The sequence below is a fragment of the Perognathus longimembris genome, chromosome 16 (genome assembly GCF_023159225.1).
Source record: "Perognathus longimembris pacificus isolate PPM17 chromosome 16, ASM2315922v1, whole genome shotgun sequence".
Classification (NCBI taxonomy): domain Eukaryota; kingdom Metazoa; phylum Chordata; class Mammalia; order Rodentia; family Heteromyidae; genus Perognathus; species Perognathus longimembris.
In genome coordinates this window covers 46,586,292-46,600,326 of record NC_063176.1, presented here as the reverse complement: position 1 = coordinate 46,600,326, position 14,035 = coordinate 46,586,292, and the positions used below count along the sequence as shown (strand labels likewise).

General features: G+C 37.8%; 1 protein-coding gene across 2 annotated transcripts in view; it reads right to left on the bottom strand.

Moving 5' to 3' along the window:
• The window catches only part of Ppargc1a (PPARG coactivator 1 alpha), a 116,884-nt gene extending 103,222 nt beyond the window's left edge, over positions 1 to 13,662 (bottom strand). Inside the window, exon 1 of one of the 2 annotated variants that reach the window (XM_048364211.1) lies at positions 13,576 to 13,662. In XM_048364211.1, coding sequence (XP_048220168.1) covers positions 13,576 to 13,620 — 45 coding nt within the window. In that variant the 5' untranslated portion in view covers positions 13,621 to 13,662. Of the gene's footprint in view, positions 1 to 305; positions 531 to 13,575 lie in introns of those variants that run through there. The other variant, XM_048364210.1, reaches the window with a different exon arrangement.
• Positions 13,663 to 14,035: the final 373 nt, after the last annotated feature.

Sequence of the window (14,035 nt, the reverse complement as noted above, 5' to 3'; positions counted from 1 at the left end):
ATTGCAATAGGAGTAGAAACAGAGCCAAAGGCGCAGGGCAAGAGTTTCTAACTGCTACAGATACTGTTGACAGCAGCTAAGCTTTGATTTGCTCGAGGCATCTCGGAGCCACCTTAAAATAGCAAACTTATTGGAGTTAAGATAAGATTGAGACTGCTTTCCCAAAGCTCCTGCTGGCTACTTTTTTACCTCTGGTTCCTCTCCCGAGCCCATCCCCCGCCCCCCCCCCCAACCCCCCTGGACAAGGAATAATTGCGTCTGAGGAAAGTCTCCGTCCTGCATTGCCGAGCCCAGCCCCGGCTCACCTCGATATCACTCCAAACACAGTCCTGGCTACACATGTCCCACGCCATCCAGCTCCCAGCTCCTGAATGACGCCAGTCAAGCCTTTTCAGCTCCAATCCACAGAGCGCACACACTCATGCAGGCGACCAGCCCCTTACTGAGAGTGAACTGAAGGCACCTGTCTTACTACAGCCCCAGTCACATGACAAAGCCATTAAAAAGTAGGCTGGGCTGTCACTCACCCAACCTCCCTTCTCTCCCGGTGCAGCCTGCTGCTCAAACTCCTGACGTCACTCAAAGGCAGCCTTCTGCCTTAGTGAAGTGACGCTGGGGGGGGGGGGGGGGGAGGAGAGAGAAAGAAAAAAAAAAGAGAGAGAAAGAAATAAAATACTTGGAGTTTAGGAGGTTTCAAGAATCATGCTGTGATTAAAGCCAGCTTTGAATTCCACTGGCTCCAAACGCAGCCCTGGTCAAGTAATAACCAAAATCCCCTGCAATCTTTTTTTAATTTATTTTTTTTTCCTCCCCCTTCCCAAACAAGCAAGTGGCAAAACTCCCCGGTACATAGCAGAGTAACTATACTCTTGGCTAAGATGTGCATTCTCTAAGGACTTGACCAACGCCAAGTGAACCCAGAATCAGTTTGGTACTAAGGCAAGAGTTTATCACATGAGACATTTTCTAAATGGGTGGGGGGGGGGGTCGGTGAAACGCAGCAAATGAGGCTTTATTTTATTTTATTTTGGTTTGTTTAATCAACAAAATAGCCTATGTTTTTTAAGGTCTAAACAAACTCCTGCACCCCAGAAATCGTCTGTCCCTGTAGCAGTGGGAAATACCAACTCTTGGATTGTTACTGCAGATTGCTCCTTATAAGGAAAGCAAGTCACAAAACCCTGGGCTTTCAGGTTGTTCCTAATTATTTTTATTTCTCTCCTAGGCTCCCAGCAAACAAATGTTAGTAAATACAGTTACTGCCTTGCCCAGAACAGCCAGTGTAGATTCTCAGCTCCTTTTAGTTTTATTTTTTCATACATGTAGCATTTTCTCCCTAAGTGCCTTAGGGTGCCTTTGTGAATAAACATTGAATTCCAACCCTAGTGCCTTAGGTTGTACAATTTGCTTTTGGAATCAGGAATGTCCACAGAGTGAAGGAAAAATACTGAAAAGTATTGCTTTTTATTATTTTTCAGCTCGTACCTTTGAGACAATGAAGGCTAATGCAGGTGCATCTATTTTATGATGACATTACATATCGAATACATAACAAACTCACGCCAAAAGACAAGGCAGAAAAACACTTTCCATAACATTCCAGCAGTCAAATTTAACCCTTTCATGTCCCCATATCTTTGTGCATATCTTAGTGAATTAGATATGTTTCCATAAAAAAAGAACAACTCTCATTGACTTCTTAAACCAGCTCAAATCTTTCACTTGACAATAATTTATCTGAAAAAACAACCCTATCTTCCCAAGTATCTAAAACTAGTATAAAGCATTATCAGTTAAGATCCTATTCTCCTGAGGTTAATTTACTGAATTTCTTATTGTACAACTCCTTAGAAAGAAAAATGTGGTTACTGTTTTTCCTCTTGCACAGTTGTAAATATTCAGTTGCTCAAAAAGCAAAGTGAAAGAAAGTCAAAACCAAACCAAACAACAAGAAACAAGTTAGCAGACTGCAGCCTCCTTCAGATTTGTCTGCTCTGTTATCTCAACAAGTTGCTGGTATATTTCTAAATAATGTAATGAAACGGACAGCTTGTCTTTACTGGATATAAAAAGATAAATGTCCAACAGCTTTGACATTTTCAGTTAGCCAAATACTTTTCACTGGCACGTTTCCCTCCCCCCACCCCAATTACAGAGAGCAGAAAGTTGCTACAGATTTAATTTTCTATGTCATTTTTTTTAAAGGAACAGGAAAATACAACATCAGGAATGCATTCATACATGCAATTAGTGGCACTCCTCAGTACCCACCACAAAGTAACACTCATTTTCTTCTCAATTAGGTTCTGACTTAATGTAAAACTTCAGTAAATTATTAAAATTCAGGACAAAGGTCATTGGCTCTACCCTCAAAACAGTCAACTGTGAAATAATATTGGTCACATGGCTAAGAAGAGTCAATGTTTATTAATTATTATCAAGTGATTTCTGCATTGTGACAGTCACTGATACTTCTATTTGCTGTCTTATTGCTAGGCATCTACCAGATTTTCTAAAAATTGTTTTTGATACCTCTTAGAGTTGTTCTTTACCCTGCACCAAGCTGTGTTGTTGTTGAGCATTTTAGCCTGTTCTACTGTGTTGTTGGGGTTTTCTTGCTTGGTTTTGGCCAGCTACTTCTAGTCTTAAAAATAAATCAACATATCCACTGAAACTAAAAGTAGTTTCTAATATGTGGTTCCCCTTCATCTCACAAAGAGACTGGAGTTATAACATACAAAGGACTCACAAACTATAACAGATTACATTTCCCCCTGCAGAAACCTCTACTACCCTGTAAGTAAAAATTGTGTACAGATTTGTAGGACAAATGAGAATGCCTTCTACTATATCTTTTTTTAAGTCCCCCAAATTACAACTCTAACGAGAGGGCTATTTTAGAGGTCTTATAATTTAGTTAATTAACTCTTCAGATTAAAATTTCTCTTCTGTCCAGTTATTATTTTTTTCTCTTCTCAGGAGAACTTAAATTGTTAGTTGCTCACCAGCCTTGGTCTTTTCTGGCTCCCCAGGCGGTTTCTATATTTAATTCTTGCTCTGCTTCTCCCCCTCTCTCCCTGAAGCCTTCATTTTACCTCTTCACATCTCTGCCTCCAAGGTCTCCAAATGGTTGGTTTCAATCAACAAGGACCTACTGAAACTTTTCTGTGTCCACAGAAGGAAATCCAAGAAGATACAAGGCAAGGACGCAGAGAGCTTGGATAGTTATAGGGACAACATCCCTTAAAAATGATATCATTTTTGTTTGATATCTAGATTCCTCTTCTACCTTTTACAACACACTCTGTCTGGGTTCAAGATTCTTTCATTGAACATTGCAATTCACACCCAAATCAGCTGGCTGCTTTTTCTTAAAACAATGGAAGTGGGTATTTATTAACATCTGTTGAATGGGCATAACATTGTACAACTACACAGAGCCACGATTTCATCCCCTGGAATCCTCCCTTCAATAGTTCTCTTAAGGTTTGTTTCCCAAGGACTCAACATGGGTAGAGGCAGGAAAATTTATCTTTTGAGTTATAAGTGGAGGTGGGGGAGGGAGAGGAAGAAAGAAAGGGAAGCAAGAAGGGAGAGAACAAGAGAAAGACAAAGAGAGAGACACAGACAGACAGACAGACAGAGAGACAGACAGAGAGACAGAGGCAGTTGGAGACAATAGAAAATGATTCATTCTGCTTATAACAAAAGTATCCAATGAAGTCTTCAGTTTCCCTTCCCTATGTCTGCCCCAAAGTGTAAACTTCTTACACCCTCCACATTTCAGACAATTGTCAATATCTAGGAAATAAACACCATCAAAGCCAAACACCCAAACTCAAACATCAAAGACAATAGCAACAGAAATTGACTTGACATGAAGTCAAGACAATACAGGTTTGTACAAAAGGAAAATCAGAAGAAAAGACTATGAGTATAATTACACTTGCTCATTTACTCCTACAATGAACTATGTAGAAATAAAGTAAAGGCTGCACTTTTCATGGAAGAAGAGTAGAGAAGACATTACGTGACGTACATCAGGTCTCAATCTATGCAGTCCTCAGAACTTTCCAATAAAGATAAACGGTTCGCCCATTTCAAACTTGGAGAAATAAGGTTTGAACACCAGCCTAAAAGAACAGGCAGAGCCCCAAATCTTTTCTAGGAAGAACTGAAGTTCTAACCATTAGAATCAAATCTCTCCCAAGTCCAGGGCACAGCAAATACCCCAAGGCCATTTTGAATGGAGACAAAGTCTACATAACTGGAAACTAATATTCCAGAGAATGCTGCCTGCCTGGAGCATTCTTCCAGAAAGAAAAGGGCCTGCTCAGAAAGGCTAAGATTTATAAAGTTAATTATTGTTAAAAGGCATCCACTTGCTTGCCTTTAATTCCTTGAGGGGGGCTCATTGATCCTGATACATTGCTTGCTAAGCCCTTGTTTTGCACTTTGGTTTGAAGGTGAGACAAAGTTGCAAAGGATTGGTATACAGAAGCCTCTATTCTCTAAATATTCTTAAATTAAATCTTATTTTTACACAGAGTTCTCTGGTGATGACATTGAAAACAAAAACCTTTGGGGAAACAAATTGAGAAAGTCAGTGGACAACTTTAATCCCTCCTAGCACTGATGTTTTTCTTTTTTAATAAACAACATATCATAGACAACCTCAGCAACATAGCTATCATCTCCAATAAAATCTTCAGCAGACCAGCCTTCTAGCACTGAGCCAGCCTTGATTTTAACTTAGATCTCAAAAAGTGCTTGGGGCAATTTTTATATTACAATACAACAAAAAATGAAAATTAATCTGAATGGTATCACATAGACTAATATACACAAAAAGCAAGAAGCATATTTATAAGGAACACAGATGAGAAGAGATAATGGAAGGATGGTTAAAATCTGATTTGTGAATCTTCAGATATTTTCATTTTCCTTTATCATTTTACATTGTTTCCTCTAGAATGAAGTGTTTTTATTTAAATTAGAAATGAGCAATTAAATCATTTACCAATTTTTGTCTTACTCAAATTAAAAATTAGACATATCAGACTTGATCAAATTTTGCATCATTTAAAAAAGTCAAAGTGCTGCTGAACCTCAAGAAAATATTTCATTGGGCAAGAAAAATGTTTTGCCTTACCGGGTACATTTAGTCAGAACTGGGAAAAGTAGGGTGCACAAATCGTTTACATGAAAAAGCTGGTTAGTAGCTAACCTGTTCCTTGGTCCTTATTTCAGTTGTTTGGGTCCTAATGAACTTAACTTTTCTTTACTTTAAAGGAAAAAAAAAACAATTTTCTAAATAGTCTCAGGAAGGAAGGATGAATGAGTTTCTTTTCCTTCTTTATTTTGAACACATCGGAAAAAGTCTTAAGAAGATGGAGGAGTATTTTGCTTTTGCTCCTGTTATTGGAACTTTGTAGTGCTTTAATATTTGTATATTATTCTGGTGAGCTAAAATAAATATATCCCCAAATGTGGTACGAGTAGAGGGAAATAACTCCTCACCAGAGGAAACAACTGGCTCTAAAGTCTAATCTAAATTTTGTGGCAACACATAACATAGTACTGGATATTTGCTAACTCATATAGACCACAAGACTTTTAAAGAAACATCTTGAACCGAGTAGAACAGTCCTAGGATAGACAGACCTTTGCTTTTAACTGCTCACTCAAAACTTTCATTCCATCTACTAGAGGGAAGATTATTTTCTGAGGACAAATAGGCAATATGCATGATAGGTTTTAACTGGACAGTTTCAAAGATCCAGAGATTCTCCTTGTACAAATTCAACCTAAAAAAATAATAGGGGAATATGTACAAGGATTTTTGGTGTGAGAATAGCCAACACTATATCATTTACATTGCTGAGAACTTGAATGCAATGAAAATGTCTAATGTTAATAGACCTACTTAATATAAGAGGCATAGATAGCTAGATAGATGATAGATGGATAGACCAATGCATCTATATATATACATATTCAATACTATCATTAAAATCTTATAAAATATATTTTGGAACATAATGATACAATGTTAAATTTAAACTTGAAGTAACTATAATAATAAAATTTTTACCTAGAAAAAATACCATATATTTATTATGTAGTGTGTGTGTGTATATGTGTGTGTGTGTGTGTGTGTAGAGAGAGAGAGAGAGAATGAAATGAGAGGAGAAAGAGAACATGAAGGAAGCTGCTCACAGGAATTGATGATTTTATAAAATAGTTGTTAATTTTCTTTATGTGTCTTTCTGTAATTTTCAAATTTTCAGTGACTTATATGTATGGCTTATATATTCAGTAGAATAATAACCATTCATTTTTTGTTAAGAATAGAATAGACACATGTAGTATTACAATTATGGTTTCTTAACACAAAAGGAAAGGAACAAATAGCCGGGAAACCACCTACCAACCTCAAACCTTCATCTTATAGTTGAGATGAGCCATTTCAGTCTCTTACACTAGGTCTAGCTCTTGTAGATAAGGCTCATCCCAGAGAGAAATCACTGCCTGGTACCTTAGAAACCCTCTCGGGCCTGAGTTACAAAGGGAAGATGCTGTTGATTGGCAAAGCTTGTCTCAGAGATGAGCATAAACAGCTGAGTCCCAGAAAATCACTCCTATCTTCATTTAATTTCTCATTTTAAAATGGTATCAAATTAAGGTAAACTTTCCCTTCTAAACTTAGTTATCTGGGAAAGGGTTAAAACCTCAGCCATGTATATCAAAAGATCTATTTATTGGTCATACTTTTTCTTCCTTTCTAGCATAGAGTTTAGAAGCCAGGTCAAAAATTAAAAACTCTTGAGTGCCCTAGGAATCATATGACTGAAATACTAAGCACGTTTCTCAGGAAGAGTCTACTGGCTGAGGAGGAAGGAATTAGTCAGGGGCGACTTGGGAGAAGAGCTGCTATAGTAGATTCCACTAGAGACAGATAAAATTGACTTGATGAGGAAAACAGTCGACATTTCCAACAGTGACTTGCAAATGAACTTCTGGAAATCACCTGCCCCTAAGCACGCAGCTGTCTGTACAAAGGCTGTCATGGTGGAGCCCTATTCTAGGGCAGGAAGCTCATTCAATATCTTAGGTAAGCACTGATTACCTAAATTTCCCTGTATAGATAGATGGAGGTAGCCATTCCTGCAATTTCCTTCATCTGACAGATCATGATCCTGACCAGAATATACTTTTAGAACTAGATGAATAATGAGTTAAATTCAAGGCCATCAGGTTTCACGTGATTGCAGGAGGCTTAAGTCAATCTGATCAGCGGAGTGACTTTGTGACTCTTGAATTCAGCCCAACATGGAAGAAAAAGAATGAATGTGAGGAGCATGGGCCCTCACGCAACTGGTCCATGAGCCAAGGAACTGTGTGCTGCACACACAATGAATTTCAGCTTCAGTTCCTAAAGCTATCAAAAGAGACAGCCAGAAGGAATTACATGGAAGATCCCTGCCATTCTAAAATGCACGGACAAGACATAGCCAGGTCAAGAGGACCTTAGCACAAAGCAATGGTGCTGGAAGCAGAGATAATATGCGAGAAAAGGATCTGTTGTCTAACTTGCCAGCAAGAGCACAGTTTCATTCCTTTCCCTGAGTGATGAACATTCATCTAGACAAGGAACACATTAGAACATTAGCACACTACTTTAAAACACGTGCACTGGCTGAAGACTTCTGAAGACCTATGTTTCTCACAAAGCTCAGGTAATTACCCAGAAAAAAGCACCTTCATTCTCTTTGTTATTAATTCTGCTAAGTGGCCTAGTCACACTGCAGACTGAGACTTTCTTTGTGAAAAACTACACAACTGATATATATATATATATATATATATGTATTACTAATTACTTATTTCTGCATATGGAGACAATGCAGTATACTAACGTGTAATTAATTTAGTTTTGCAACAAATACCCTTATTTGCCAGAGAAGATTTAGAAATGAAGGTAAGTCCTATATTTAGGATTTTGTAGATGGGATTGAATTGTGTACATTATGTAGTAACTAGGAAAATAAGGGCTTTGCTTGGCTTGGTTTGATTTGGTGCTTATACTAAGGCTTGGACTCAGGTTGTCACTCTCCTGTTTAGCTCTTTTGTTCAAGGGTCCTGCTCTACCACTTAAGCCATACCTCTCCTTCTGAGTTTTTGCTGGTTAATTAAAGGTAAGAATTTCAGGAACTTTTCTGTCTAAGCTGGCTTCAAACCATAATCCCAATATCTCCGTCTCCTGAGTAGCTAAGCTTTCAGGCACAAGCCATCTGTACCCCATGGGGAAAGGAAAAAGACAAGTTACCTTTTTGCTTCTTAAATATCAGAGCACTGAAAATGTATATTATTACATTAAATAAAAAAAAGAAGCTTACCTATTTTTAATTTGGGAGAGCAGAGAAGATATTACTGTAAGGCGCAAAGAGAAAATGATCATATGCCTAAAATGTTTTAGCTCAGCATTATTAGAGCCGTATTACAGGGACACATTAAAGCCTGGGACCTGGTTGCATCTCTGAGGTTGCGTTGTTTCCCTGAGCAACTATCTGACTAGCAGGAAGAAGAAAATCTGTGCTTCAGTGCCATCCAGTGCTACCCAATTCAGAGGTTTTCTTTTAGGGCTGGATGAATAGTCTGGTACACTAAATTCTTTGCCAGAAAATTTGGAGAATAATCATGAGTTTGAAACTAAGCAAAGGAAGACTGAATAAATGACACTTCTTCGTCAGGAATAATGCCTTGGTAAATCACCAGCTACTTTCTTACTCTACAAATACTGCATCTTTAGGAGTGCCATTCACTAGCAAGGCATACTTCACTTCATGTTTTTCTGTACCCACAGAAAAGAAACACAAATGAAACTAATATATGAAAGCTCCAGTTCGGGGTCTGTGGAATGCCTGAAGGAGGTGTCAAAGTATTTCCTTTTGAAATAAGACATATGTCCTCTCATACTCTAGAGTCCAATTTGTATTTTACACAAGTAGATAATCAGAATAAATTCTTTCCTTGCTTCTTTTCTAACCAAATGCTTTGCCATTCCTGAGATGGAACTTTCTACCATCCATCTTAGTAGATTCAGAGACATCTAAAAATAGGCCACACCTAACCTTTTACACAGCCATACAAAGCCACTACGTGGAAATCCCAGCCTGGTGCTTGCCTGTGGGTATTTTAAGTCTGTGTTCTCTTTGCCTTCTCTATCATAAAGTCAGCTGTCACATGGTAGGAACAAAGGTTGGACAAGAGTAGTATGTTGGAGTGTCATGTCTTACATCCTTTGAGGTACCATTTTTCAGCTGTCATTTTGCTTTTTAGGCAGAATCCAACAAAAATATGGTCCCCCAATTTTTTTTTACATAATTAAGAGTTAAATAAAGCTACTCTTTGTGGTTACAGTATTATGACTGTTGGGCATCTAGCACTTCAAAGGAGTGAGAGTAAATAAACTTCTAATTCATCTCAAATATGTTAGATCCTACAAATAGACTGTGATGCCAAATAAACCAAAAAACAAGATATGCCTTATGATTTTATCTCTACAAAGTACCAAGGTGAAAATATCTAATGCATGAGGCTGAAAGACAGGAAAGAGGTTGCCATTGAGGGCATTTTTGGGGGTGGTAGGCACAAGAGTAAGAGGAAGGTAGGGACCAAGTTGTGATCACTTTCTTGGTGTCAGTGCTGTTTCTGTGGTTATGTTCAGTTAGGAAAAATATATTGATCTGATCCCTGCTGATCTATGTACTTTTCAGTTTCCATATTAAAATTCTATAAAGAGTCTGAAACCTGTTGAGCAAGAGAATGGAATGTTTCTATACCACACGCTTTAAAAAGTTTTCTTCTTTGCTGTTACTAAAAAAGTAAATCTAAATATTCAATGGATCTCCTGAGGGAGGCCATTAACCCTCTTAGACCAACCACAATGGAGAAAGACTTGAGGTTCTCCATGTCTGGGCTAGTGGGTTTATCTTAGAGGAAGTGATTTAGCTTTCTAGATCTGTTTTTTTTTTTTTTCTTTTCTCCAAACATAAAGTAAGGTTGTCATCTGCATGGACCAAGATTCTTGTACTTATAAATTGCTCTGTCAACTGGAACTCCTTTGTGAAACAACTTGAAGATAATAAATATATAATTTTGAGAGATTGTCATTTGTATGTATTTCTTAAATAAATGAAATGATGAGGGCAGGTTTACAAATTGAAATATTCAGTAGTTTTATCTTTGACTCAAAAGTCATTGCTGAAATGAATCATTGACTTGTTTTGGCAAAATCTTCTCCAAGAGTATGGGCATAGGAGTCACTAACCTGCCACACTGGCCTCAAGATCTCAAGCTACACCATCTGAATGAGAACCACCTCACTTATAAAGCACCAGAATCAATATCTGTTTTATATGATGGCCATGAAGGTTAAATGAGATATAGACAAGCCCACTGCCTGACACAGGATAAACACTCAATAATATCTGCTATTCCCCTACAAACATGTAAGAGTCTACTGAAAAATAATAGACTCAGTAGATTAATAGAAATGTGGTTACTAGAAAATTTTAACTTTTAGCTTATGTGTTTGGTATTCATCTGGCAAAGAAAGAAAGAATGAAAGAAAGAACAGAAGGAATTAAGCGAGGGAGGAAGGGAGGGAAGAGGAGGAAAAAAGGGAAGGGAAGAAGAAAGGAAAGGAAAAGAAGGGAAGGGAAGGGAAGGGAAGGGAAGGGAAGGGAAGGAAGGGAAGGGAAGGGAAGGGAAGGGAAGGGAAGGGAAGGGAAGGGAAGGGAAGGGAAGGGAAGGGAAGGGAAGGGAAGGGAAGGGAAGGGGGAAGGGAAGGGAAGGGAAGGGAAGGGAAGGGAAGGGAAGGGAAGGGAAGGGAAGGGAAGGGAAGGGAAGGAAGGAAGGGAAGGGAAGGGAAGGGAAGGGAAGGGAATTAGAGGAGGTCAAACCAAGCCAAACTTGCTCTCTTGCAGTGAAGCTGACTTTGTACTTGTGACAGAACCATCACATGCATGAGGATGCTAAATGTTGTTGTTCCTTTGCTTACCTGAAGAAAAACAAAATCAGCCTCATTCTAGTCCTGACCTGGCTCTGGCTCTAAAGACAACAGAAGCACCAAGTGCAGAAAACAGTTTTGTTTCTACTAGGCTGGCCACAAAGATATTTGGGCCAAAAGTCTTTCCTGAATTTCTCTGTTAAGAAACAAGACAGCCATATGGAGCATGAAAACCGACAAAATACTATAACTCTGCAAATGTGGAGGAACCTCAAAGAATCAAATGATGTTTGAAATGAGGAGACTGAAAATACACCCAGAAGGAGGGATGGAAAACAAAGCCACAGGAGCAAAACAACTCAATACAAAGTCAATTTTGCCCCCAGTGGCCTATCAACTAAATTGTCTTAATATTTGCACTCCATCACCTGTGATCAATTACACAATTGCTTCTCAAATTGATAAAACTGGCATAAAAGGATACTTCATATTTTCTCTTCCATATTTAAATGTTTTCCAAAATAGAAATGTCCTGTCAATGTGCCTACAATTTTAAAATCTTTGTACAAAAAAGTAGAAGGAAAAATATATCCTTAATAATTCATAGATACTATGTTGATAAAATATTTTGGATATATTGTGTCAAAAAAGATATTATTGAATTTATCATTTTAAAGCATGGTACATAGGACATTTTAAATTACTTATGTGATGTGCATGATATTCATTTTGACAGTACACAAGCTTTTAAAAAGTTTTTCATTTAGCCTTTAGGTTCTATCATAGATACACAGCAAATTAATGAATTATAGGATGGAGGAATTTCAGAATGAAAAGAAATAACAGAGCAAACGTGAAGTTGCACAACTCCAAGGGGTGCCACTCCTATCACAGTGTGCAGAGATTGATCTTTGGAACTTTTCAGTGCTCAGTTTACATGGTGTTGTGTTAAATGATATAGAATCCATCCTCCTTATGAAATCATATTTGAAGAAAGACACCCTTCTAGAACATCCCTGGGGCAACCTCATGAATCTATTCAGAACTTTTTACACCTTTTCAAACAAAAACATCGTAATGAAATGTAAATGCAGAGTGTGAGCTTTATCCAGTATTCCAGAATGGCAAGGGTAGAAAATAGAGCTGATCAATATCACCATAGCTAATAGGACTCAGAAGATGGCCAAATCCCTTAGAACATAAAGTCTGTAATGTGTGCAAGGAGGTAATCCACTCAGAAAGACCGTTTTCACCCGGGACACTGGAGACATTTTTTGGAGAGTTGCATTCACTTTAATTACAAAATGCACCCATCTTTCTCTTCCAAAGGAGAAAAGCCTGTTGTTGCATCTATAATGTAGCCTTAGTTTTTGATGTTTTTGATGCCAAAAATGATTCAGTAAACACAGCCATGGTGTGCTATACTATATTTTATTCAGTATTCAAATTATTCTCAAGGCAGTTCTGGCATTAATTCAATTTGATGTCTGTACTTAGGATTTCACATAGGTACCTTCATCTAATTCTTCTTCTCAACTAATAAAAATCTTAATTCATGGTAATATATTTATTTCCAGTTCAGTTCATGTTAAGGAGTGCAGTACTCTACAGAAAACTAATTAATATCAATCATATATTACAACACTTTTAATGGTTCAGAGAAAAGTTCTGCACTAGGGAAAAGATTAGATGAACCAAGGGGTCTTAACCCATCCTATTTACTCTATTTTTAGGATTTGAAAAAAAAGATATCAAACACCATTTCAGAAATAAATTTAACTGGAAGAATACATCATAGGCAGGCTAGGAATTAAGGACCTTGCTACTGATCTTTAATAAGACATTGATTTGATGTGGCCCGAGAATGTAATTTATATCCCCACACACCATTTTCCAACAATTTTGTATAATAACCATATAATTTGCAAGTTGGTAAAGATATTCAAAATCAGATGCATGGCACTATTAAAATAATGAACAACTTTACTAATAGCAAGCCTTCTGCAATTGTTGGAAACAATTCTAGTTTTATGTAATGTTTGAGTAATGCTGATGGCATCGTATTTCCTGAGATGGTGCATATAGTCAGCAGGAGAGTTTAACTGTGACTCTTTGACTATGACATAAATGGTACCCCCTGGAGTCATGCAATATAGTGGCCCACAAATTCCCTGAAGGAGCTACATTTAAAAGGCTTAATTCTGCAACAGACACAAAGAACATAAGCTATGAGTTATTTGCAGAACTGAAAAGTCTTTAAAAATAAAAAAACAGCAATAAAGCACTGTAATAGATAGCCTGAGATACATAGACATAGTATCAGTTCTTGCCAAATTAACCATTTCATTCATCCTGCAACAATTTCTTCACACTGACAAAACTGTACTTTAAAACGTAGAAGCATATGCTATACCAATCTCTTTTTGACTTCTTAACAATAAACACACAAGATTTCCAAATCTGATTTTTTAAAATGCTTAAAAATCCTTATGATCACAAATCCCTACATATCAATACAGCCTAATGGCTCCTAGCTAGAGATAATACTTCTTGATACTCACTTGCATACCCGAATCCATAAGTGATAACCCCAAGAAGTGTGCCATTCATTTTTCTGCAGCACAAGTACTCATACAGCAAGTGGAGAGACTACTGACAAAGGAGGCTTGCACACGCCCCTTTTTAATTCACAGGGGCAGAGTGACGTAAGAAGGCACCTGGGAGTCACTGCTCAATGAACTCCACAATAGGGCACAGATCTGAAACCCAATCGTAGCCCAATATGGACGTAAGAGCAAATATGTACAGTATCATGTGCTTTCCAACAGCTCTGAGTCTCGAGGGAGCTCTCTGACATCAGCAGCTGAGACAGGTGGTTCCCTTTCCAACTGTGGAAAATAAAACCCCAGTGCAGAGCCACTAAGTAAATATAGCACTACTGTAATTTTTCCTGGGTGCACTCTCCCTGTGATTTCTCTCCTGTGATGACATGTTAGCCAATGAAGCTGTTCAGAACATCTA